Source organism: Colletes gigas, unplaced genomic scaffold (assembly GCF_013123115.1).
Source record: "Colletes gigas isolate AHSC1104 unplaced genomic scaffold, ASM1312311v1 Colletes_gigas_Sc00004, whole genome shotgun sequence".
NCBI classification, from domain to species: Eukaryota; Metazoa; Arthropoda; class Insecta; order Hymenoptera; family Colletidae; genus Colletes; species Colletes gigas.
Window position 1 is genome coordinate 2,162,972 of NW_025106633.1, and position 26,565 is coordinate 2,189,536.

At 38.9% G+C, this 26,565-nt stretch overlaps 8 protein-coding genes across 10 annotated transcripts in view; 4 read left to right on the forward strand and 4 right to left on the reverse strand.

Moving 5' to 3' along the window:
• Positions 1–338: 338 nt before the first annotated feature.
• LOC122394828 (probable ATP-dependent RNA helicase DDX56) lies at positions 339–7,169 on the forward strand. 2 transcript variants are annotated; one of them, XM_043391970.1, is made up of 7 exons: positions 339–498; positions 608–1,051; positions 1,113–1,372; positions 1,452–1,644; positions 1,712–2,013; positions 2,072–2,405; positions 7,119–7,169. In XM_043391970.1, the coding sequence occupies exons 1-7, from the start codon at positions 409–411 to the stop codon at positions 7,167–7,169; spliced, it is 1,674 nt and encodes a 557-aa protein (XP_043247905.1). In that variant the 5' UTR covers positions 339–408. The 2 variants fall into 2 exon arrangements, with proteins under 2 accessions (XP_043247905.1, XP_043247906.1); XM_043391971.1 differs by lacking the exon at positions 7,119–7,169 and having other exon boundaries at positions 2,072–2,433.
• Positions 2,453–3,951, reverse strand: LOC122394831 (protein PBDC1). 2 transcript variants are annotated; one of them, XM_043391974.1, is made up of 5 exons: positions 3,810–3,951; positions 3,444–3,509; positions 3,309–3,368; positions 2,876–3,231; positions 2,453–2,773 (listed from the first exon to the last, which is right to left on the reverse strand). In XM_043391974.1, exons 1-5 carry the CDS (start codon positions 3,828–3,830, stop codon positions 2,758–2,760), a joined length of 519 nt encoding a protein of 172 aa, XP_043247909.1. In that variant the 5' UTR covers positions 3,831–3,951; the 3' UTR covers positions 2,453–2,757. The 2 variants fall into 2 exon arrangements, with proteins under 2 accessions (XP_043247909.1, XP_043247910.1); XM_043391975.1 differs by lacking the exon at positions 3,309–3,368 and having other exon boundaries at positions 2,644–2,773.
• Positions 4,082–5,964, forward strand: LOC122394829 (translation initiation factor eIF-2B subunit beta). Its single transcript, XM_043391972.1, has 6 exons — positions 4,082–4,220; positions 4,285–4,371; positions 4,665–4,946; positions 5,017–5,173; positions 5,237–5,631; positions 5,834–5,964. The coding sequence occupies exons 1-6, from the start codon at positions 4,159–4,161 to the stop codon at positions 5,904–5,906; spliced, it is 1,056 nt and encodes a 351-aa protein (XP_043247907.1). The 5' UTR covers positions 4,082–4,158; the 3' UTR covers positions 5,907–5,964.
• On the reverse strand, positions 6,110–7,056 carry LOC122394830 (TM2 domain-containing protein CG11103). The gene is made up of 3 exons (XM_043391973.1): positions 6,792–7,056; positions 6,614–6,701; positions 6,110–6,531 (listed from the first exon to the last, which is right to left on the reverse strand). Exons 1-3 carry the CDS (start codon positions 6,932–6,934, stop codon positions 6,202–6,204), a joined length of 561 nt encoding a protein of 186 aa, XP_043247908.1. The 5' UTR covers positions 6,935–7,056; the 3' UTR covers positions 6,110–6,201.
• A 205-nt stretch (positions 7,170–7,374) lies between the features above and the next one.
• LOC122405205 (suppressor of fused homolog) lies at positions 7,375–11,479 on the forward strand. Its single transcript, XM_043409753.1, has 7 exons — positions 7,375–7,698; positions 8,467–8,559; positions 9,655–9,964; positions 10,077–10,312; positions 10,391–10,612; positions 10,689–10,896; positions 10,993–11,479. Exons 1-7 carry the CDS (start codon positions 7,526–7,528, stop codon positions 11,056–11,058), a joined length of 1,308 nt encoding a protein of 435 aa, XP_043265688.1. The 5' UTR covers positions 7,375–7,525; the 3' UTR covers positions 11,059–11,479.
• LOC122405109 lies at positions 9,727–13,096 on the reverse strand. Its single transcript, XM_043409621.1, has 3 exons — positions 12,752–13,096; positions 11,819–12,034; positions 9,727–9,788 (listed from the first exon to the last, which is right to left on the reverse strand). The coding sequence occupies exons 1-2, from the start codon at positions 13,094–13,096 to the stop codon at positions 11,849–11,851; spliced, it is 531 nt and encodes a 176-aa protein (XP_043265556.1). The 3' UTR covers positions 9,727–9,788; positions 11,819–11,848.
• Positions 13,097–14,323: 1,227 nt separating this feature from the next.
• LOC122405234 lies at positions 14,324–16,671 on the reverse strand. Its single transcript, XM_043409819.1, has 4 exons — positions 16,591–16,671; positions 15,357–15,533; positions 14,678–14,792; positions 14,324–14,496 (listed from the first exon to the last, which is right to left on the reverse strand). The coding sequence occupies exons 1-4, from the start codon at positions 16,652–16,654 to the stop codon at positions 14,382–14,384; spliced, it is 471 nt and encodes a 156-aa protein (XP_043265754.1). The 5' UTR covers positions 16,655–16,671; the 3' UTR covers positions 14,324–14,381.
• Positions 16,672–18,263: 1,592 nt separating this feature from the next.
• Positions 18,264–26,565, forward strand: part of LOC122405233 (protein neuralized) — an 80,137-nt gene continuing 71,835 nt past the window's right edge. Inside the window, exon 1 of the mRNA XM_043409818.1 lies at positions 18,264–18,616. Within this exon, the coding sequence (XP_043265753.1) occupies positions 18,496–18,616 (121 nt within the window). The 5' untranslated portion in view covers positions 18,264–18,495. The remainder of the gene's footprint in view (positions 18,617–26,565) is intronic.

Here is a 26,565-nt window from a genome sequence, read left to right on the forward strand (position 1 = left end):
TCCATAAATTAATCTTATCTACATATAGGATCCCATGATCCACTAGGGACATCCTCCCACGTCGGATGCTCCGAGTGGAGTGAACCCTTTCGGCAGCAACGGTTCTATTTATACCTTCCCGAAAGAGAACAAGATGGAGGGAAAGAACCGCGTCAACGAGTTTACAATTAATTTGATCTACTGATAAATAAATATCTTATGCAAAACGTGTATGCTACGCGTTCTTTAGAAATCTATTAATCAGTGTACAATGTATTCAAATACTCACGTACATTCGAATTATGTTAATTGAATATTTAAATCACCGCTGTATTCGAGAAGTAGTTTTGGCGCTGTACTCGAATACACAAGTCGATCTTAGCTGACAGATAAACACGTGCTGTTAGGTTTCGTTGATATATCTTTAATATGTCGTCGAACGAAATGGAAGTAGACGATGAAAGTGAAACAAAGCCAATGAATTTCCACGAGTTAGATTTAGACGATAGAATATTAAAGGTATGGGAATAAATATATCCTTTTTAAAGTAGAGGTTATATTGCAAAGTGAACGTGTCTATTCGTTAGAAATCCAGTGTTTATCTTTATATCAAATTACAATATTTTAGGCTGTTGCAAAATTAGGTTGGTTAGAGCCTACACTGATACAAGAGAAAGCAATACCATTGTTGTTAGAAGGGAAAGATATTTTAATTAGAGCCCGTACAGGGTCTGGTAAAACAGCTGCGTTTGCTATACCACTGATTCAAAAGATTCTGTTGAAAAAACGAATGCAACAGAAGCAAGAAATTAAAGGTCTGATTGTAGCTCCAAGCAAAGAGCTATGCAAACAGATACACGAAGTAGTAGTTAGCTTAACAATAAAATGCAGCAGAGAAGTAAAAGTTGTTGATGTCAGTCCACAAATAGATCTGAGTGCACAGAAACCATTGTTAGCAGAGAAACCTGACATTGTTGTTGGTACTCCAGGCAGATTATTACAACACTTAAAAGCTAATAACATGAAGTTGAAAAATTCCCTTGAAACATTAATAATCGATGAAGCTGACTTGGTATGTGGTTTTAATTTAATATGTGGAATTTACACATAACAATGTTATTTTTATATCATAGGTATTTTCATTTGGATATGAGGATGAAATAAAAGCTCTGTTGCGTTATATGCCAACCGTATACCAAGCAGCTTTAGCTTCTGCAACTTTGTCAGAAGATGTTGTGACTCTTAAAAAAATGGTACTTCATAATCCAGCAATTTTAAAATTAGAGGAACCTCCATTAGCTCCTCTGTCTCAATTATCACACTACAGCCTTGCTGCAGAAGAAAATGATAAGGCTGCTATTTTGTATGCTCTATTAAAATTGACTTTAATTAGGTAATTGTAATTGTATCAAAATTAATATAATGGTTTCACAATAATGTAAAATTTAATTTATTAATTTTTTTCTTTACAGGGGAAAAACTATTATCTTTGTAAATACAGTAGATAGATGTTATAAATTAAAGTTATTTTTAGAACAATTTGGTATACCTACCTGTGTTTTAAATTCCGAATTACCAGCAGTTTCAAGATGCAGGGCAGTCAATCAATTTAATTCGGGTACATATGACATTATAATAGCATCGGACGAGAAATCATTGGAAGAAGTAAATATCAAATTTATTAATTATGTAAACGTTAATCGAAATTTGTAATTTGTATCATTAATTACAGCCTCATACGGTAAAAGTTAAAGGAAAACGGAGGAAGGACAAAGAGTCTGGTGTAGCGCGTGGCATAGATTTTCAATTTGTTTCTAATGTGATCAATTTTGATTTTCCGCCGGATGTAAACTCGTATATTCATAGAGCTGGACGTACTGCACGTGGCAAGAACCAAGGAACAGCACTGAGTTTCATAGCAATAAAAGAAAGACCTCTGCTTGAAAATGTCGAGGAAGAATTAAAACATTGCTACAATCGCGATAGATTGTTTAAAACATACCAATTCAAATTAGAAGAAGTCGAAGGTTTTCGGTATGTAAAACTTTAACGTTGTGCTCGAAATTGATTCTGACGCTTAGTTTATTTTCAGATATCGAGCAAAAGATGCCTGGAAAGCAGTGACGAGAATAGCCGTTCGCGAGGCGCGTTTAAAAGAAATAAAACAAGAGGTATTGACTTGTGAGAAATTGAAAAGCTATTTCGAAGACAATCCGAGAGATTTGCAATCGTTAAGACAAGACAAAGCACTTCATACCGTGAAATTACAACCACACCTGAAGGACGTGCCCGAATATATAATTCCACCCACTTTGAAAAGGCTTGTCGGCGTTGGTAAAAAGAAAAAGAATTTTAACAGAGGTGCTGCTACATCCAGATCCACTGCTACACAATTAAAGTATCAAGCACGCGCATCGAATCCGCTAGTTAGTTTAAAAATACGAAAATAAATTGTACATAAATATATTTTCTTTAACTTTGTTTATTTCCTGCCTTTGTTCGGTATAAATAACACTCTATTAAAATGTGTAACTTCATAAGACCTCATACATTCAGATTGTACAAAATTGTAGATGAAAAATTACATACTATTCAAGTATTTTTTAACATGTACAGTAGTGCCCTCTTAAATGTCCGCGGTTATCCCCACCAATTCTTAGAAGCCAAACGGTTTCGAACATCGAGCGTAACTTGACGCCAGTCGTTATCGATACATACATCGTATTATATGGTTTCGGGTACCAGCTATTGTATCTCACTCGCACTTATCCTCTTTCTTTATCTCTGTTGAATTCTGAGAAGGAAACATGCCCACATAAATGACCGCGGTCGGTTCCGAGCGTGGTCACTTAAGTGGGCACTACTGCAATATCAGAATATTATACTTATAACCTACGATTTTTCTGTAATTCCCTTTGGCTTGTATTTTTTTCTAATACCGTCGTTAAAACCTTCTCTATTCCTGGCAAGTTCAATGGCATAAAATTGTATTCTAGTTGTGAGTATACTGTTCTCTTCTGAGTAATCTCCGTCACAATCTGCTCTCAACAATGTACCAAAACTATAATCTTCTACAAGCCCTTTGAACTGCTCGCAAAATGGTCTCCACTTTATCTTCCCCTCTGGTGACTTCAATTCATCTTCATTTATTTTATTCACTTTTAGGTCAGGGAATACATCTCGAAAGGTTTTGTATATCTGTTCATCATGAGGGGTGAGTTTCAAAAACTTAGGATCGACAGAACATAAAATCTATAATAGAAAAGTATTTGATATTTAAATCTTTGCTTGTTCTTGTATGTAAACAAGTATTTTGAAATTATCTTTACATTAAAATAAACTTCTGCATGCTCCATTGCTTTCATTGCCCACATGGCTTCTACAGAAGGCTAAAAGAACATGCAAATATATTTGTAATTACTTAAGGTAATTCAATTGTTCAATTTTTTTAAACTGTAACTTACATCATTGTCAAATTCTTCTGCAGGTCTGGACAATACATCAGATCCAGCTAACAGTTGATCTGCAGTCTTAAAATTGTGACAAATTACGTTTAGTCAATAGACGTGCTTCGATCAAAATAAAAAATAGAAGTACATTTAAACACAAAAGTGTAAATATGTTATAAAGGTAGAGTTACAATATAACTATGTTTTGAACTAGTAATACAATATCTGTATTAAACGAGACGTGTCATGTTTCGAGCAAATTGTTTCATCGTGACTTTAATCAAATTTAAGATAAACATTGAACGAAAAAATATACGGTAGGTTAAGAGTCACTTTCGTACGAAAAAATTTGTGGAATTAATACAAGTTCATTGTACTCACAACATCTCCAATGAACGCCATTTCCTTGGTATTTAGAGACAAGTTGGTATCCGAAAATGATCAAATATTTGCCGCGATGTTTATAACAATGTTATACTTTAAAGATCGAGGATCGAACGTATAATACACATGTCACGCAGCCGAAACACACGTGCGGCGCAACAGAGGAAAGTGATAACGCGAACAGTTCAGAACCAATCATTGTTCCGGTTTCATAGCAGCTGCTACTACGATCAGTACGATCGCCTACAATCTCAATGATATCGATAAACTAAATTATTCTATCTTTTTCATCAATTTTATAAAGAAGATTTAAAAAAGAACAGATCTGTGATAAATTTGAACAAATATGGTTGGCACGAACGACATCAACGAAAGCGTATTAAAATTGATAGGCGATATTCATTATGGGTGAGAAGATAAGTTTGCCTAACCTGAAAATGAAATGAAGTGTTACAATATTTTGTGTTTTTAGTGATATTACAGGTACAGACAATATCGTGGCGGCTACTATGTCGGTTTTAAAAGAAATTATAAATAATACGGAGTGGACCACTGCTCAGTACGAATTGCATTTCTTTTAATATGTGTGTGTGTTTTCACATAATCCTAAGAAACACTGAATGAAAAAATGTCTATTTTTATTAGTCTAGTACAGATCTGTCAGCACAGTTATGGCCTTAGATATATCACGAAATTCAAGAACTTCATGAAAAATATTTTTATATAGGTGCAATAACATTGTTGTGATTCATTCGTGTTTCCTTAGGTCTATGTAATGTCAACTAATAGTAAATCATTTTAATATAAACTATAAAGATACATTATTTTAATTACATACTTTTATTTTAAAAGGAATCTCATAAGTGTAATAAAAGAGAATGGAAAACATTTAGTAGGAGCTATTCCTCTTGAGTTCTCCGTTGGAAACATGGTAAGAAGGATATTAAAAATAATTAGGGAGGAATATACTTCAGAATTACAGAATAAAACTGAAGAAACAGATCCACAAGAATCATTGCATAAAATTCTTACTGCCGAAGGGGATCAACAAATTGATTTTAACGTTTGTGTACCTTCTTTGAAAGAAGCTCTTATAGAGCATATTAATGAGTTTGAGGTTGAATTAGAGACTTGGTTAGTCACAATGATCAGTAGAAATTATTTCTACAATGCATATTTATTACAAAAATACATATTCTTTCAGTGCAGAAAATATTACAGAACAAGCTTCAGAGCATATTCATTCTAATGAAATTATAATGACATTTGGTAAATCAAAGTTAGTAGAAGAATTTTTCAAAAGAGCTGCAGCAACAAGAGCATTTGAAGTTATAGTAGCAGAAGGTGGACCTTCTTTAAGTGTATGTATAAAACAGATATTTTATTTGTTATGTATGTAGTTAAGTAAGGTTTGATGTTTATAGGGTCATGAAATGGCAGTGAACCTCGCGAAGGCAAAGATTAAAACGACTTTAATATCGGATGCAGCGATTTTTGCAATGATGTCGCGCGTGAATAAAGTAATAATTGGCACACACGCAGTTATGGCAAACGGAGGGTTAAGAGCGATCTCGGGTGCGCATATAGTTGCTCAAGCTGCAAAACATTACTCTGTTCCAGTAATGGTGTTATTGCCACTTTATAAACTTTCTTCCCTTTATCTTTGTTCACACGAACAGGATGGTTTTAATAAACATGCTTCACCATTCCAAGGTGTAATTAACAGTGCCAATGCACCCTTGTTAGAAAGGATTCATGTATATAATCCAGTTTTTGATTATGTACCACCAGAACTGGTTACATTATTTATTACAAATACGTAAGATTAATGAAATTAACAGTTTTATTTGTTATATATACAGTAGTGTCCACTTAAATGTCCGCGGTTATCCTCACCAATTTTTGGATGCCAAGCGACTTATTCTCTTTCCGTATCTCCGTTGAATTCTTCTCCGCGGACACTTAAATGGGCACTACTGTATTACCTACTGCTATACATTAACGATATATTTTTATTTCAGAGGTGGAAACGCCCCATCATATGTTTATAGATTACTCAGTGAATTGTACCATCCGGATGACTATGAATTATAAAGGATAAACATATTTATATTTGTATATTTATACTACAACACTCTTAAATAGTTAACAAAATATCTATACTTTCTAAATAATTTTTCTATAAACAACTTTATTAGTACCGAATAATAAAGTTTTTTATTAACAGAAATATTTATTTACATATTAAGATATATACAAGTAATACAGTTTAAAAAACACATTTTGATATTCTTGTGGGTTCAAAATTATTGAATATTAATATAAAAAAAGTACACAAATATGGTCTTTTCACATTTCTGAGATATACTTTAAATTAGTATTGGGTTTACTATACGTAGGGATTCCAATTGCTACCATCCTCAGGTTGCAAAGAATCTGTTACCAATAATATTACATCAACCACCCACCATACTCCTATTCCACCTAATGTGAACAATTTACCTACTGCAGTACCTGCTTGCCCTAAACAAAACCGATCCATACCTAGGAAACCTAACAATATACTGTATAGTAAAGTACTAACAAAATAATGATCACTGTACTTTATGCAGGGAACTCCTTTGCGATCAAATGTTCTGGGTCCATAACATTCTATATCTGGTAATACTGTACAGGATACTTTGGTCTTTTCAACTTTTTCATACCAGGAACCTCCAAACTAAACAGAAAACGACTAAAAAGTCGGTACTCGATATATATTTTTACACGTTCCACGTGTATATTTATGAATGCAATACTACCTTTACACAACCATATCCAGTTTCGTCTTTGGCAGTTTTATTACCTTTATGATCGAACGGCTCTAGGCATTCTATAAATTCTTTCGGCCTGCGATAAATTATTTAACCAAAAATAATAATCGTTAAAGGTAAACAAATGTCTGACACGAAACGTCAAACAGATTACTTGACTACTTACAGAAATTTGCACAGTACCAACGGACCCTCGGGTCTGTACTCCTGTTGAAAATCCGTGGTTTTGTTCGTTGGCGCGATCCCCGAACTTATTTGCAAATCCCACAAAAAGCAAATGAGAACCAAAACCGAATATCGTAACCTCATCTTGCTGAGTTTGACATGTTTAAATCCACAACTATACAACAGAGGTTATAAAAAACGCGTTAACAAAGTGCATTTCCAACAATGCGTTATGTGCAAGTGTAGAATGCGCTTTGCGTAAAGTAGCTCCCTGATTGGTTGGAGATTTTCAGAACACGGGGATTCGTAATGCGAAAGGAGAAATAAGTTAATTATTAATTATTATTTATATTTTGCCAAAGAGAAAAAAAGAAATTAGAGTTTGATTTAGTGGTGAAACTATCGTGAAGGAGAAGGGGTAGCCGAACTTGAGGATTTTCCCACGCGTGGCGCCAGTCGTTGTCGTCGGGGGAACGAGCCAATAGTAGCACGCTTCGTGCGGAATGATCCAGTCACGAAGCATTTACTCTCCTTCCCTCGACGCGCTGTGATTTCGGAATCATTCGGTCGTCCGCTCCCAAAGAAATTTAGTTTTGTCGTGGATCGGGGACGTGTTTTTCCGTGCTCGGTGGAAGGTGCGAAGTAGTGGTTGTGCGACCGTAAACAAAGCGATTGTGCGTCGCGTACGCGTAATATCTTTGGAGCGGTACGATTCGTGGGTGAAAATCTGTACATATGTACGGAAATATGCGAGAAAGGGAAGAATTTTGTCGAAGTTTTCCACCGGGACAACCGACCCAGCCGCCGACGGCTCAGGCCCTGGGCCTTGACGCTCTGCACAGCCTTTGTAAAGAGATATATCCCGACCAAAGTAATCCGCTCACAGTCACCGCTGTCGTGAAGTACTGGTAAGAATTCTGTCTATTACCCGTTTAACGCGACGACGAAAAGCGATTTTCAATCATTGAAATACATTAGATCCCAATGGAATTCCACGATTGACATTCGTATCACGTTGCTAGACAATCGACAATTGTATTACATTTCTATCAACACTGTTGACGACGTAGTACGTGCATATATTTTTCTTGCATCATAATAAATTGAAGACACAGTCGTTTTTTGTATTTCTTAAAATTAAAAAAACAATCATCGAGTTTTGTGTATTTTTCATTTAGACTACTTACTAAAATTGTTTAATTTTCGCAATTTTTGGGGTAAAAACGAATTTACGAAGTTTTCTTTTCTTTTCGTAATTTTTCTGTCTACTTAAAATATTTAAATTTGCGTAGTTCCATTTATAAATGAAAGTATTGTTTCGACGTAAGTGGGGTGTATAAATTATTCCATTGTTCATATATTCATATATTTTTTATTTACGAAATTTCGAATGCCATGAAACACGTGTATCCTGAAATTGAATTATTCGTTAAAGTGCATCGTAATGACACATGTTGTTAATTCTGTTTTTTTTCCCGTTGATTTCCGTACTTTTTCGATCTATGTAAAATCGAAGAAACTGCAAATACTTAGAAAGGTAGTTCGTACCGCGTTTTAGTACAAAACTCCTTCCACAGGCAGGGAAGCCGGCTTATATTTAGTCACCCTTAGTCGAACATACGTTTAACCGGATGTAAAACCGAATAACAGAGATTTTCTGTGCACCTTTTGCCTAGGTTGGGGGGTCCCGATCCTCTCGACTACATAAGCATGTACGAAAATCCTGGCTGCCCCGAATTGGGCATACCGCCACATTGGCATTACATCAGGTAAGTTCCATTGTTAATTTTTCATAATTAAAATTTATTCATTCACCTATTTTGTTTTTATTTCACTATTCCATGAAATATTCGTTTATAAATAAATTCGAAACGAATACTATTTATTTCGTATTGTGCAAAATGACGCGTAATTCATTTTATATTTAAATTTTAATGTAATAATACGAATTCTCGTTAAATAATTCGCAATTTCCTTTGTGTCGTGTTCATTTCTCGAAACGACGTTCCTTGTCGTGTGTCGTTCGTTCAAGAAAGATGGGTCATGTTTTTCCCCTTTCTTTTCTTCCATAAAAAACAGGGAAGAATCCGAACGTAAAAAAAAAACGGGAAGTCGGGTATTCGTTAGTGTCACCCTGTTGAGCAGTTGGAGTTTGCCTTTGATGCGGTGTGTGTTATTTTTCCGACACACTCTTGATGACACGTGCATACCGTGCCCATTTCTGTCATTAAGAAATTTCATTTATCATACAACTATAATATGATAAAACAAGAAGAAACATTTTAAACGTTACGATTTATAATCTATGCTTGAATAAAGAAAAGTTCTCATTTTCATTATTGGAATAATTTTTAATACGCGTGATTTATGAAGAGAGTTTTATTCTTACCGAAACATTCGTAGGTCGTCGCGCTGACTCATGTTTGCCGAAAGACAAATGAATCCTCGTTTCAGGAATTCCTTATTAAAACTTAGGCGCCGAATGACGAATGGTCTGCCGCGAAAGGGTGTTCCTTTTTTTTTTTCTTCTTGATACGTGACCCTTCCTTCTTCAGTCTGCAGCAGCTGTTCCAATAGTTCCCTCTTTCTCTATATATAGAAAGTGTAGGGTACAGGAAGATAAAGCTGTTTAAAATGCGACGGCGTCGGAAATAGACTCGCGGGACTTCCCCTTTTCCGTCTGTTCTATCTAAATATGTCCCGCCATTGACTAAACCTATTCTATTTTTCCTGGATCAAGTCTAGAATTATATTTGTCCCGCCAATTCCACGTTGTTCAAGGTCCATAAGTTCTGCACACTTTTGCTTTAGCTATTTCCGTATTGCTTCGGGTATTGAACAACAGTAATATTTCTTGATTAAAGTTTGGGTTTGTCGGATTTGCACGGAGATGGAAGGATACATCCAAAAAGCGGTCCTGGTCGTCCAAGTGGTTTTGGATTTGAGTTGACCTTCAGATTAGTTAGAGAAAGAAATGAGATGAGCCCTCCTACATGGCCTGCGAACGTAATGCAGCAATTAGCAAAATACGTTTTTAATTCTGGGAACATGTTGTTGCCTGGTGATCATGTATCGTGGCATGCTCCATTGGATAATGGAAATGGTCGTATCACGCAAATTTTAATGGGCAAGGATCCGCAATTACCAACATCTATATGTACACCTCATGGGGATGTAAGTTGACTACTGTATTTAATATTATTCAGAGTAATTTGATTTTAATTTACGATGAGATTACATGTATGCTGAATATTATGTTTCTGACTGTTGATGCGTAATGTTACAGGTTTCATTTGTTCAAATTGTAGGAGTCACTTCTGAAGAATTACAAGCTGCACAGCATTGGAACGGTTTAGGTCTTGTAAGTTTATTAAAGACCAGCCGTGGTTGTGGACCATGGCTGGTAACAAATATGAGACGGATGCATTCTATTATGGAGGATGACCCCTCCATAGCAGAAAAAATACAAACCGGGATAGAAAAAGAAGGTTCTAACTTGAGCGGTGTATCTGCAAAGTGTTGGTTTGTATCTTAGATTAGGTCTGTGGTAAATTTAACTGATCCTCGGAATAGACATTATATTTATGAATTATTTTGTAGGTGGGTTCAGGTGAACAATGATAGGAGTACAGAAAAATACAGGGACAAAAGAAACGAATCGGACGAAGAAGACGAGGATATTAAACCAGTTATAAAGTCAGAAAGATTATCTCCTTGTGAATTAGAGCTAAATTTATCGCATGAAAGTTTTATTAAAATCTTACCAGGACTTCATTTAACGTTTAATCTTGAAGCTGGATCTTTATTACCATTAGCAATAAAGTATATATCCTTGTAATATATTACTATTGTATAATAGATTGCTAGTCGAACAATAAAAATACGACCGATTTTGCAGGGGCCGTGTTATGCATGGGAGGCATTTCACGTTCAAATCTATATTGTCCAATACAGCTGTTACTATAGTTGCACCATCAGTTACCGGTACTCTAGTTTCTAGGGAAAAACCATATGTAGTTCAAGGACCATGGCTGCAAGTGTTACTTCCAGAAGATTTGTCTGAGAAAATGGCCCAAGAGTTTCAAATTTTGAATTCGACGAATCAGGTAAATAATATTGAAAGTGATTTTATAGGTTATACTACTTTTACGATTAAAAAATTTTATAGGTTATACTACTGTTGATTTTTAAACATTCTACAGGTTCAATTGCCAAAGACATTTTCGTGGCCTGAACATAAACTGGTTATTACCGTAGTAAATGACTGAGCAAATATAAAAAAAAACGATTCACATTTTAGTACCTTTAAACGCGTTAGAATACAAATTAACATAAACAAAGTATTATCTAATTTTATTAAAAAAGTGGGTTTCAAAGAACTTATTTATAATTTCAACGCGCAAGTGCGATTACCGCGCGAACGGAACTATAAGACTTCGCATTTCAACGTGTAAAAGAGAAGGCCAATTATATTTAATATATTTCGTGCGACCTAGAAAATATATTCTCTATTTTGGCAAGCAAAGATTTCAACGCCTCCCTTTTACAGATTGATGCCCGTTAACAATTTCTATTTAATTGTGTACATAATAGAATGGAAGTTAAAAAAAGGTGTAATTGTATTTGATATACGAGTTTACACGTTGTTACGACTAATGAACATTTTTGTAAATAGATAAACCGAAAATTCTGGCATTATTTTCGTCAGAGCCTTGTACCAATTTTTATAAAAAGAATGTGTAATAAAGTTAAATGTAAAGTATAATATTTATAAGAAAATATAGCAGTTTATTTTCCACGGATTTCTTACGAGTTACATGCCCGATCATTCTCGTTTTCTAAATGTCTCGATCGCTAAATCTGCGGAATAAAAGAGTTTTTTTTTTTTAGAGCTTGTCGATGAAGAAATGCAATTTTACTGGTTTATCGATAGTTTTGATATGGGTTTTTAGGCGACTGTTGTCTATCCTGTATTGTGTATTTTATGTTCGCGTGAAAAATTAATGTGTTCAATTTGTTTTTTCTCACATCCTCGTCTTCTATTTTATTTTAGCACATCTATTCTTCTTCCGTGAGATCGGCCTGTGGACGACGTTTCACGTTACGCCGATTATTCCTCCTCTTTGTCCTTTTTCTTACGGGACAAACACACTGTCCGAGTTTCGCAGCTGCTAGATTATTGTTATTATTTACGTTCGCCGCGCGTCGTTGGCCAAAGAGACGGAACATGTTGATTCCAGGGCTCTGAAAGATATTGGCGTGACATTAAAACTGTCGAGCGAATGATTTTTCTGTTAGTGTTCAAATTATCGCTGCTGAGAGCAGACGGTTAAAGTGAAGTGGTAAAAATTGGAGATGAACGAACAAGACTGGATCGTACAAGAACGCAACTTAAAGTGTGACGGTACGTTTAAACTAATAATAATACCTAAAATGTGATTATTTATACAAAAACGAACGGAAATTGAATTCTTTCTCTGTCGGGGCAAAAACCAGATAACACGCTTAAGTTAAAAACAATTCAAATTCATTTGTGCAACGAGTTGCTAATTTTAGAAAAGAGACACAGTCGGAATATTAATTAAGATTCGTGAATGTTGTGATTACCTGGTTTTTGTGCCGCGGTCTTCCATTGTGCGCAGGAACAAAACGTTATTTTTTTTTCAGCACATCACGAAAGCTTTTAAACCCACGTCATTTCGTTGTACGTCTTGCCTCTAAAAATCAAAGCGTGCTGTTTGTCCGGTTCGATCGTAATTTTAATGAAACGCAAAAGTGATTTAAAAAATTCAATTTCAGCCCGAGTAGAAGTAAACGCTAAAGTTTTTCAATTAACTTCGATTAATGGTTAAACGAAATTAAATGGCGTTCGAAGAGCTTCGTTCGAGGTTTCTCCAGCGTGGAAAAGAAATATAAAAATATAGCCTAACGCCTCGTATAGAATTATGGAAGGTTCCCTACTCGTTTGAACAAATTCCTGACGATCTTGATGGCTCCTATCCAAAGGAGAACGACGATACACGCGGTCGCGAATTCCTCGACCTCTTCGCGGGTGATGTTCGAAACGACGTTAACGATTCCCCGGAAGACGTTAGCGAACGTTTGCATGGCCTCGATGCAGAGGTCCCGTAGGTAGCAGATCACCTGGAAAATCAGGTTCATCACCGCTAGTGTAAGCTCGATTAACCTCGCCAGGAAATCGAGAAAGATGTCCAATAACTTGTCGAGGGTTTCCCACAGCCAGCAGACGACTCGCGAAAAGAAATCGACGAACCGTTCCGAGACGTTCGACTCGTGATTTTTCATGATTGAAGCATCTGGCCAAACCCCAGCCTCTTTTGCATAGCTTCCTCTTCAATTTCTTCCCAATATTTTACACCGTAGCCGCGAACGAATCTCGCGCCAGAGCCCCAACGACCCAACCGTTGCTCAGCATCGAGGTCGACTGTGATTTTGGATCTTTGTTCTTGTGTTTTTCTCATTTTTATTAGTATCAGCCTTTATACTTAAAACAAAACGCGAAGTTGTCGCTGAATTGCACGTCTATTTCGAGATGGTCTCCGAAACTGGAACGTGACTCTACTAGACGAAGGTACGGGAAGTTTGTAGGCGAAACACAGTTGTATAGCTTAATGAGGACCACCTTCCCGCGATGAAACTTGTCTCTCGAGTAGAACCGTGCGGGTGCAATATGGCACTTGCATACTTTTTTTTAATGGAGCGTTTCTTTTTGCATAAATCGATTTTTTCTCGTTACTCCGCGTAGAAGGCCGTTAACCGGGTTCGGGGTGTGTTTTATTTAAAATTTAATAGGAAATTGCAACTTTAAATAACGAACGAGATTTAAACTTAAAATTTCATTTATTCGATTCGGTATACAGTCTGCGACATTTTCGTTAATGTATATTTCGCTCTTGGAAAGCGATACCTAAGATCGGTAATATGTACCGTGTTCTATCGTTATGATACTTTAATATAAGGGAAACGATGCATGGGGGCGATAATAAAATGTCGATGATTATGTTTGTAACGTATACGTATTCGTAATCAAGATGGCAGTTCTTGTCGTTGCTATTTCTTTAACTGTCTAATAGTATCAAATAGTGAGCCTGTTCGTAGTTCTAAATATTTCGTGTCTTAAGAAGTGATCGTACAAAATGTCTGGTTTCGCTGTGTTTTAAAGAATTTTATGTGGTTGTTGAATATCGTAAATAAACTCTGTATTTAATATTTTGTCGTTGTTCAAATCTCAAAAGAATTGCAGTTTATTATATTATTCTTTTTATTATTTTCGATTATTTGATAAACAATTGCGCGAACACATTGCAACCAGACATACCGTACATTTGAACCTTACGTTTTATTAATTATTCTATGTTGATATGGATATTATTCGATAGTTCATATTACTATCTTCGTTTTATTAATGATATTATTTTTCTTTTATTTTTGGTCCACAGCTAATTGGTCATGTTAGAGTTTTCAAATTCGAAATGGTCCATTATACGTGTTGTCTTCTTCGTTTTTTTTCTTTATATATACAATAATTGTCTATGATTTTAATCGATACGTGATATGTAGATTATCTCCGTCAAACTAGCTCAGCGAAAAGCGACAGAATCAAAAGCACGAACGAAGCTGCTTGTCGCGCGGATCCGTTGCAAGCGTCTGCATCGTTGCAGGATTGAACGCAGCCTCGAACGTATCTGTAAATCATAATTAAACAATATTAACAAATTGCGTGCAACGACTAAAAAAATTCGGTAATTTCGAACGAAGAAATATTATTCTATATTTTCAGTTCGGTTTCTCCGGTTGCGTGATTTTTATAATATTCGTTAACGATCGTAAGAAAATGAATCGAGTACGTCTTCCGTCGAAACTCACTTGTCGTCGAAGTAGAATCCTCCGCAATGCGACATTCTTATTATTTCTGAGTCGGTCGTCAAAGTCCCGCTGTCCAACGCACAGCTTCTCACCGTCAAAGAGATTCCAGACTCGTCTAATCGATCACACATTAATCACAAATGAATTTATCCATTCTCACAATTATCCTATTCGAAGTTATCATTCAACATCGATTTTCTAAATTTCTCATTTTTTGGTCATGTTCATACGCATCAAAAATTCTAAATCAACTATAAATATGACTTATTATTGATCTCTAAACATTACGAAATTAAAAAAAAAATATATATCATTCATTTTACATTATATTCTATAATGTTTAGAGTACTCGTTCGTGTAAATAAATTTAAATTCTGATTATTGCATAGAAAAAGGTTCAAAAATATACCGTTGTATTATATATTTAATTCTCCTCTGCGAGGCATATCCGTTCTTATTTGTTACACGTTGTCAGAATAGTACCAATAGTCGTATTAAACGTCGCGGGAGCAGTGCCTAATTATTTCGAGCGGTTTACCCAACCCTTTCGGTGCTAAGATCTTCGACACGAAGCTTATTGTGCGCTCGCATAGCGAACCATAGTGTATTCAGGGAACACGCAGCGCCGAAAGGGGTTAAGGAGCCACTCGCAAAATCACAAAAGGAGGAACTTTTTTACCGTATATGCCCGCTATTTTGATGCACGCGGTCGCCGGGAAGAGACCGTCGCGGCCTTTGCGACCGCCCATGCACGGCGACTCCAAGAAAGCCAGGCTTCCATTATTGTGAAACGGGTCGTCGCAGGGCTTATTGTCGCCGTCGATCGACACGCACTTGAAACAGTCAATGGCCCAGCCTGATACGAAAGAACGAAAAGAACAAGGAGATAAGTTACGATCGGGACTACGACGATCACTGTGTCGCGGCGACGTGACAAATTTCATTCGAATAATAAGCAACAATCGATAATTCCCGACGTTTCTTCCATTAAACTCTTAAATGTTCATTTGTTTATTTTCAGACATTATACGATTCTGATACTTTTGCTCAGCCTTTACTCGTCGTTCGAAATTTTCATCTATTCCTCGCAGAAACGATTAAAAAACCAGAAGTTCGATAAAATATGCAATACAAATTTTAGTGAGGGGTGGGGGGTAGTACCTTTAAGCAATATCCAATCAGTGGTTGAAACGGTTCCGAAAATAACCGTTTCGAACTGTTATATTTATTGGTCCCGAATTAAAACGGTTATGGGAACCGAAAAAATGTTTCAACAGTTACGGATATATCGGTTCTAGCCCATATCGATTTCGGCTACGGGTCTTATAATATCGGTTCTATAACTGTCATTTTTCGGTGTATTTTCTGTGTATGTACAATCTTATATTGATTTCGATACGGTTCTTAATTCTTCGCGAAATTGTGAAATTATTAACGTATCTTCACGGGACGCGTTTTTCGTATTCTATGTCGAGTGTCAAGAATTGAAACCGATATTATAATTGTATCTCTCTCTCTAGAAAAATATATTTTTTTACATTAAATACAACGCATGTGTGCTTGATATAATTACAGGTTTTAAATAAGTATTCAGCTACCCCCCAAAAAGTATAGAGCGTCAATTGCATAAAATAAAGACAATTACACAAGAATGTGTTTGCTTTCCAATAGTATACTTTGACTAATTACAATTTTGCGAAGATCAGACAAGGGTTGAAATTCGACTCATAAAAAATGTGAGCGATACCCCCAGAAATATTGATTCCTAACACACAAGAAAAGCATACAGTTCCAATGAGAAAAATATCTTCCTCCAAATCTGAGATACGAAAAATTCTTTTAAACAATCGTGCTCCACATATTCTTTGAACGTACGAAAAAGAATCGTTTAGATCATCCCCCGAGTAACTGACCTTGCGAAACGACGAGAAGCACGATCAGCCCGTAAGAGACGATCCAGGCGAACCTGACATCCATCTTTTCCCTTATCCGCGCTCGCTTTTCCCAGGATGCAAACGATCGTCTGGCTGCCGTCAGCTGTCGAACGCCCGGGGCTCTGAGTCGAGTTCCTCCAGCGGGTTCATGTCAGACGGGGAAAAACGATGCCGACTGAAACGATCGGCGTCCTCGGGGACTCGGATCGAACCGTGTCATCCGTCACCAGCGACAAATCCATACAGAAGCTACGGTTGTTCCCCGACGACGCTCCGTCGACGACGTAGTGTTTTGCCAAACCGGTTACCAAGGCGATGATACCACCGTCGTTGATTCGTCGTCTCTTCCCGAGGATCAGGGGGCCGCTGATCGATGATCCTCCGCGACGGAACCGTCGAGGAACGCCTAACCGCGACGTCGTAGCCTCGGTTCAGTCTTCCTCTGGCCTGGTCTGCTCGGGATCCAACCGGGTGTGCAACCTGGGGCTGGAACGGTTCGCAATCGCGTGATTTCCGCGCTGTGGACGGTAAAATAATGGGAGCGCGGTGCACGCGAATTGTGGGCGCAGTTGCGGGCACCTAGAACGCGTAGTCGCGTGGGAACTTCGCGAACGCGTGTCCGTTTTTCCACGAAACGGCGTGCGTTCGTTTTGGGATTTCGATGGTGTCGTGCTTGGGAAACGGGACCGATGTGTGCTTTTGCGTGTCGTCGTTCGTCGAGCGCGGCTGTAGACGGCTGGCAATTTGTTTGGGTGCGTAAGTTGATTTTTAGTACAGGATAATTCTTAATGTTCCTATCTATCGGATCGTTCGATAAGCTCGTGTTGTTGTGTCATGAACGACTGAAGCCAGATAAAAATTTAATACTCGTGTTCCATTCTACCAGTGAATTCCTCTATTTTTCATCATTTCTATCGTTCTTGCTATAATCTTCGAACCATGGGACGCCAAACTAATGATAGAGAATACGATGTTTTAGAAATTGTTTCCAATTTAAAATTTCATGAATTTCAAGGATTCCTTCTTTGATCGTTTTTTGAGGGGGCGCTGTTTACGAATCTATTTTATTATCAAATTTCATGTCTCTCAGAGGATAATTACGAGCGTGGAAAACTTACGTGAACGAATAAAAATTGCTGCAGATAGCTTAACCCCGAAGTACTAATTGGCGCCGCGTCGAACTTTACTCTTAATTATACAATAGATGATACCACTTTATCGTTTTACGAATAAATTCGATTTAATTTCCCTGCCAATCGCTGAAACAGATGGAAACCTTGTGACCACTCGGTATATTTTCAGCGACTGTTACATTATTATTAATCTTCCCTCAGGTATCGCATCCTTACCGCGCTTAATGTAATTTATGATTCGATTAATAATACGAGCACACTTTATCGTCCCTCATCACGTGTTCTTAACGTAAGCGAGATTTCTAGAACATTAAATCTCTGGAATGTTTTTTATGCTGAAACAGTGTAAAGTCGATACGCAAAATAAAAATCTTCGTATTATTCATCGATACAAAGTATCAAAGTATGGGATAGAACGTAATGAAAATTCGCGAACGCTGCCAAACGATGCTCACGCTCTATGTTGGTAGAAAATTTACTCGTGCAAGGGTTAATATTGAGTGAGTTACCTTGTTGGGAACGAGCAGCCGACGACAGTAGCCCGTGGACTGTGTTGACAGAGAATAAATCGGGTTCGTGGGAAGGCAGATAACGCGAGCGTATTCAAAATCCCGCGGGTCGCGCATGCGCACCGGCTCGCGGGCCAATCACCTCGTCGCCTCGGAGCGGCCGTCCGTCTCTGTCGTAGCGACACTGCGGGTACACGATGTGATAGTATTTTTCGAAAACTGTGTCGGTCTTTCGCGCACTCATGCGTCCGGTTTTTGACGTGAACCCGTTGCGACCACTGAGTGTTTTATCTCGTGCCTACCGACGCCTCGGCTTGAGAATAATGGGCCTGGGCCAGTCGTCGAGCAACACCGGGCACAGCGGTGAGTGTCGATTTTTACATCCGTATTCGTAATTGCGTGTTGTCGGCCGTCCCGACGTTTTTTCGAGTCGCACTGCACGCTTGACATGTGTCAACTGCGAGGGCTCTTGACTTTCCTGCCAGCTCCTGCGCAAGTTTCGTTGACTTTTTTCGTGGCATTGCGTCGTCCGGGACGAGAACCTTCTCGACGTGGCCGTGTTTTCGACGGAACAAACGGGACTTTCTGCCGCGGCGCTCGTCAAGTCGAATCGGTTTTGAGGTTATGTCGACGGGTACATCGATGTTAACGGCAATCGTGGTATCGTTTCCCCCAATTCCGTTCGCCGCATCCACGGCTCGGCGGTTCTCGCTCCCGGTGCTGGTTACGTTCCCACGTTCGATGGTTAATTTCAATAATTCGACCGTCTTTCTTTAGCCCGTCATCGACCCTCGATTTTCCTGCCGCAGTGGTCGAATCTGCGCAAAACGATCGTTATCGCCGTGGCGTTTCTGTTCTTTTTTCCCCCTTTTTGTTTTTGAATCGAGCCGATCGGCCGGAAGTTTTCGTTTCGATCATTGCTGTTCGAAACGTTCCAATTCTATCGTCTACGTTGCTGGATACGTGCCATGTGATTTCCATTAGCCTTTTCGCCCGTTAAAATTCTTCCAGCCGCGACAAATTATCTAACTTTTTACGTAATTTTCGTGGTATTTTGTTTTTGTTACCGGGTTAATGAGTGTCATCTGTGAGTGCCCAGCGCTTACGGTTTTTGACAGAACATCGGTGTCGATTGCAGAACTATGCATAACTACAACATTTCTATGCGTCAGAATTTAATGTTATTCAAACTTTGCTATAAAATAAAAGAAATCGAGGCAGTTTGATAAACTATGCTTTATCGTCGTTGTTATCGCTTGCATTGCTAAATGGTTGAAATTAATATTTAGTTTTTAGTTTCTGGTAACATGTATACTTTTCTTTCTTACCGACGTGTGTTCGTACGAGTGACTGTACGTAGGCGACATCTATCACACGTGTAGCTACGTAGTCGGTAAAAATGGAATTTCATTATTTTGATAACGTTATAAAAAACGTAATTAAATGTTGAACATATTATAGTTAACGAAGTGATTGGTATTTTGAAAAATAATTATTCAATTGAATAGGAAAAGGAATAAATACTTTCACTTTTTTCTTACTCATTCTAGTCAAGTATATGTATAGTTTAAAACTATTCTTAATTTATAGTTTCATCCACTGATTTATTATATTTTTTATAGAGTCCTCAGTATTTGTGCTAACTGTACAACAAATATTTTAGCTTGTTGAAAAAGAAGAAAACAGATGTTCCAAACGTTTCTTCCTCCTCAAATAAAGCATCTTCCCTAAAGAAAGGAAGTTTTCGCACCTCCGTTCAATTATCCCACTATTTATAATGGAATAAACAAACACAAGAAGACATATGGCGAACAGGCAAAGTATAAAATACACAGCAAATTCAAAATATTACAAAATACTTAACTTTACAGAACAAGATATTTATAAATTTTTTTTCAGCGTGAAATTTCTTGTAGATGGTAATAAAATAAAAATAAATTCGCTGTGGAGTTGCTTCCTAAGTCGATGGCGTTAGAGGTACATGTATATCGTTTCTGTTTGCGTTCTGTCCAGGTACGATCGGTCGAAATTCGAGAACGTTTCTGGCGAACGAAACGGGCCCAGTCGCCGGCAATTAATTAGGAAACGATACATCGGTCCGCAATTCGTGAACGAGACCGTTTCCTTCCATACAAATATTTTGCCAGCTGCATTTCTCGCCGCCGCGTCCTCCGGTCGAGGAACACCTTTCGATTTCGTTTCGTACCGGCGGGCTTGCAAGATGGTCCGTGGTAAACGCGGCGCAGGTACACGTACCTTGGCATGGGCCACAGATGTTATTGTCATATGGCAGACACACGGCTCGGGATTCGGAACCGTAAAACCGCGACTGCAGGTCCACAGAAATCCTGCTGCGGTAGCCAACGAGTCCCTTCCATTATCTAATCGACGTCACGTGAACAAATACTGTTTTTTTTTTCGCCATCGATTAATTCGATTTTCGGAATCTGCAAACCGCAATTGAGGCGTTATTCGAAATATCGTTCCACGAGACTCCTTTACTAACAGCAATCGTGGTTGCAATGCACGATCCGAAGTCTGAAAAAGGTTGTATCGCACATAATTTAGAGTTTCATTAAATTTTCTACACGATGTAAGAAGCGACATAAATACGCCATCGGTCATAAATCTCGACTGAACTTTTTACTCGGTTCCCTGAACTTCTTGGTACGACGGCTGGCCGCGCAACTTCTTCTGATAGTTAATAACCAAGTTTCTGGAACTTCTGTCCGCATTTAATTTTGCTCGAACAGCTTTCGAACTTTGCCCGCTGGCCGAGTATACGGGAAATCTTTGCTTATCGTTAAGCGGAATTCTCGTTAACGCCTTGCGGAATTGAAACGTAAATAGAATTACGCGACAGGATAAGGTCCCCGGGAACTGGACCTCCTTTCGATAGCAAAAGGCGTCTCGGAACATTTCCTCGCTCGGGGAGAATTTTATGATAGAATCATCGCAAATAAAATGATATTCAAAACGTTTATAGACTTCGAGGTAGGATTTATAAAACCGTGCGTCAAAGAGTTATCGAAACGGTTGATCTCTGGTGGAAAACGATTCCCCCGATAACTGAACTCGATCAGCGATCAGTTAACGAGGTATCGTCGTATTTCTGATCCTTCCTTAAATAATCCCACGGTGACAAGTTCGGTTCGTGCCAACGCTTTCGGCGCAAAACTGTCACCGGGTACATCGGTTTTCCCGCACGGTCGAAATTAAATTTCCAGATTCATTAGCCCCCGTGGCGCGTCTCGTGCGTCACGAGACGGTTCTCTTTTCCCGGTGTCTCTCTCTCCCCTTGGCTCGCCGGTACCTCTGTCTCCTTTCGTCTCTCCAAAATGGCCACACGCAGCCGGCATAGCATCCTCTGGTATAAATACATATGAGAACTGGGTCGCTGCCCTGAACCCCAGTCGCTGCATCGTCTACGAGCCTTCCTCGTCGCTCCCCGGAAGTCTTACCTTTGACCCCGTCGCCGTTTCCGCTGGTAATTAGTCAGGCCCGTTGCAAAGGTGATATTGATTATGCTCGCCGGCCGGCCAAACCCTCGCCCCGACCACGACGTTTCTTCTTTCTTTACCTTCTTTTCCTGCATTTTCATTTTCTATTTCGACCGTATCGGAGACTTCATTAACCCATTTGCGCCTCGACTTTCATACACAGCGTGTTTACCTAACGCCTATAAATACTTCAAGACCGATTCTACCCACGAAAATATGAAATTGTCCGGATTTTTAATCACCGAGACTTATTTTAATAAAGTACACGTAGAAAGAGTTTATTTAAACTTTCATTGTGGATTCCGCTTCGAACCAGATCTTGAGTAAACTTAAACACGATAATAAATTTTTTTAACAATAAAATCGTCGTCAAGGTAATTGATAGTAATAGCATGAACTTATTAATTTTTGTAAGAATAGTTTAGGATGATAATGGACAACATTTTATTCTAGCAATAGAAGAGGTCGTTTATTCGTCGAACAATAACATTTTCGAGTTGGAAGTTTTCATTAAACGAGAAACAGTTAAGGACACTTGCCAAGTTCCAAGTGCTTCCTGTTTCGTTCATCCTCATCACGAACGTATTCAACACCCTTGCATATTTCAGGAGCGCTATACATATACAAACTTCGCTTCGGAAACATCATTATGAGCGTGCTTGATCGCTTGTTTACGCTACGAGTTTCCCAGATTCGCCCAGGAGTCCCTCGACGAGGGATTTCCAACGGAGAAAGACGATCTATAAATCTTGGTCGCGCGATCCTCCCACGCGACTCGGTTCAGCTGATCTCTCGACTCCGGCTCGAACTTCGACGGGGGTGGGTCGCACAATGACTCGCCTTTAAAGCGTCCTTTGTGCGACTCGTACCTGGAGGAAAATTTTAAAGACCGTAGTTGCGATTTGGACCGTCCCGGTCGCGTTTTCCACGTCGAAGAGAAAAGAGATCCCGTTGTCGCGCGAGTCGGTGACGCAAATCGAAAGGAGCTTTCGACGTCCTTTTGTCTGGCTGGACAGAAGGATCAGGACGCGATCAGGTAGCGTCGGGGACATGTCAGGATCGATGAAAACGTGGAAACCGCAAACAGAATGCGAGAAAAGCGGACAAGTCGCGTGGAACGTCTGAGAAATTCGAGTTGGGTGTGGTTGGAGAAGGGATCCTTGGACCTTTGAATTCCCCTGTGTAAAAAGGAAAATATGCAACTTGCTGCATCCGTGATAGAGATTGGTAGCTCAGCGAAGATTTTGAATGGCAAATAGGTCCTAACATACTTGAAATAAAAAGGTAATGTTCAGAGGTGGCTATGATCAACAGTATTGAACGTAAATTGTAATAGTAAGAACTCGGTGTAGAAAACTGTTGAAACATGCTGTAGATACCGAAGATACTGTCGCGAATCGTGCATTACTCATTGGGAGAGCCCCAAAGACTGCATAAAACTTAACGACTGCGAACAAATATAGGTTCAAGATCACTATTTTCGAAGCGTAGACGCCGGTCGTCGTACACGTACATGTTAATTGTCGTCTCCCACGCCACTTAATTGGAACACGCGTTAAATTAAAAGGCGGATATATGGGTGGCAAGGAACTCCCGTCTGCACCCTAAAAATACCTATCGCGTCAAGATACGCGCACGCGTGAGCAACTATCGCGTATAGGAAAACCGACAAGAGTCTACGCGACACGTGGTTCGGCTATGCATATGCCAACATACCGTATTTCCGTGTTCATATGGGCCAGCGTCCTCTGAGCAGCCGCCTTCTTCCGTTCGATGTTTGCTTTCCTTAACGCGAGTGTTGACTTTCCTTGATATCACGTTCGAGTGTATTTTCCGTACACTGAAATTTACATGAATTGGTTCCGTGAGCATCGTACAACGCCCCTTGTTACTTACATGCATCGATATACGGTGCTTTCTAATCTTGGAATTTCGAAAACTAGAGAGAAAGTAACAATTCATATCGAGAAATGCTTGTCGAATAAGTTAGAAATTTATTGACTTATAAAATACTAAAGGAAGTAAGTAATGTTTCATAATAAATTTCCATATTCGGTACTATTCCATACGGAGTAAGAGTCCTCGTTTGAAGTGAAATAAAATGGCGAACAAAAACATTATACCAAGTTTTACAGTAGTGGTCACAAAGGGTAGATTTCAGTCTCTAAATCCATGGTAGTTTAATGATCCTAAAATGATTACGTTTTTATACGAAGGTTGGCAACGTTTCGATCGAGTGTTTTAATATTTATGCATCGTTGCAAGATAAATCCGTACGAGAATTCCTATACACGTTACGACTCTAGTGGCGAGAAAAATCGTAACTGCAACCCGTGAGCCGATTCGACGGTTCGAATCACGATCGCAATATTTGTCTGAATTTTCCCCATTTTTATGACGCGATACTAATCCTGCGAAAGAAGGGCAGAAGGTGCTCCCGGAAGCGGCGGGAACGAAGGCAGTGCGCGGAATTGGAAAAAACCGTGCGGATCGAAATGAAACACGAACGCGAGGGAGACGGAAAGGGTCCGTGGCGAGGGAAAAGAATATCGAAATGCTGCTAGCGATGGGATCAAGCCCCTTACGAGCATGTTCGAACCCTGAATTCGTACCTTCTGTACTTTTAAAGCTTTTCGCGACTTCGATTGCATTTCCTTCGTTCCGGTGAAACAGGAAGTGGAATTTTTTTCTCAAAAGTGCGTAGGATTTCGGGGGTATATCTATTCACTAAAAATGATTGCAATTGACCCCTGCAACTAGAAATAATTTTTTTAGAACTATTTGAAATTTTTCATTTTCGTCGAAAAATTTGTCCACTTACTGAATTTTTTTCTCGAAAGTGGATAGGATTTCGAGGGTATATGTGTTCACCAAAAATGATTGTAATTGACCCCTGTAACTAAAAATAATTTTTTTAGAACTATTTGAAATTTTTTTTTCAGCATCTATTCTATGTCGATTTTTCTTAAAAATTTGTTTTTAATTTTGAATGAATATAACTATGGGTATGTTGTAATACAATTTATTAATAAGAAATAAAATATATAAAATTGCTATGCTTTATTCGTCAACTATTTAGTGTCTTTTCAGGGAATATTGTTTTTTTTTTATTTTAATACCGTTGCTGATAATAGATTATATACAGTTTATGTTTCCAATTTTCTCGAGGCCAGAAACAAGCCGAGAGACCCTAATTTTTTGGTCGAAAATTTGTTTTGAAGAAAAATCGCGTTGTTCGGGGGAGGACCGCACGTATTGAACTTGATCCCATCCCTAAAAGCGGCGAATTCGCCCGACGACGGTACAAAACAGAGATATATAGTCTCGATAGCGGCCGTTAATTCAGCCCTGGCCACTGGCTATTCCCAGTGCAGAACGTTGCAACACACGGGCCGAAAGTAATCCCGCCACGCTGTATTCTTAACCCGTTGCACGCCGGACGGTGGGGCAACGGGGGCGAGACGGGCTGCCAGCGAGGACGAAAGGGGGAGGGAAAAAAGGGCAAAAGAGTGCGTCTATGACGTCAATCGGAAAAGGTTCCACTCGTGCCACGGGGCGCGAACTGCGTCTACTCTCGTCGGGCCCCCCGTCTTCGGTGACGCTCCGCCGTCGAAGCCAGGTTTCCGTCTTCTCTGCGTCGACATTGGTATAGGATCAGCTTTTTACCACCCACGATCGCCCACCCTCAAACGGGAAAAATTGCCATCCGGGGTAGAAATTTCACATCATTTTGTTCTTTAGAGATCGAAAGAAAATTTCCATCGGAGAGTGAGATATTTCAAAATGGACAACAAATCCTAGTTGATTCTGATCGAGAAATTAATTGTTTGAAATCATAATCGGAGCAAGCTCCATTTAAAATAAAATTTATTATTGGTAGCAGAATGTGCTTATTGCTATTTCATAGAAAATTGAATATTATTTGGTATTTCTAAGAATTCTGAACAATTTTCCGAACAAATCTTACAATTCAATTTTACGAGAGATTTTAAGAGTTTTGTCATTTTTTTTTTTAACAAATTTTAGTACAGGAACGTGAAATGTAGGATCGATAGAAATCTTCAGAAATTATTTCCGAAACGTTTGAGCGTCCTATCGTCGGTCGATCGCGACGGATCGTCGGCGGAATTTCGAAGAAAGGAAAAAAATCTCGTTTCGGTTCGCTAGAAATCGATTCTATACCACTGCGAATCTCGTCCCATCTGCGTTTCTTTCTTCTCGTTTCCTTTTCTCTGTCTTCTCCTCGTTAGAATAGGCGAAACTACGCAGAGAGCGGCATCCACGCGATTCGCGCGAGAGAATTGGCCGCTCGTCAAAGAGGCTATTTGCAACTCTCGCGGATTAATTTTAAGAGGGAACGACGGTTTAGGAACCGCCCCTCCCCACCGCCGTGTACCCGCGTTCGCGGCTGTCTTCCTCGCGGTTTCCACTTCTAATGGTCGCGGAAACGCACAAACGCGCCACTTGTTCCCGGTCATGGTCTTTTGGTCTTTTGAAATTTCAGAATTTTCGAATTTTTAATACCCAAACGTATCGTCCTTATAATCTCTTGACACTTTTCAATCTTAATTTGTCTGAATTCTCTTTTCTCGGTTATTCGACGAAGGAAAACGGTACGATAAAGAGTGGGAAGCCACGACTTTTGAGTGGTACCTGGTATTTACCAATGAAAAGCAATCGCGACAGGCGTGGGGCACAGCGATAAATAAAACTCAGAAGCCACGAGCCAAAAAAGGTTGAGAAATACTGCTTTGGAGGAAGGGGTGAGAATGCGGGATACCCATTTTATTCGTTGACCTAGGGAGTCTCAGA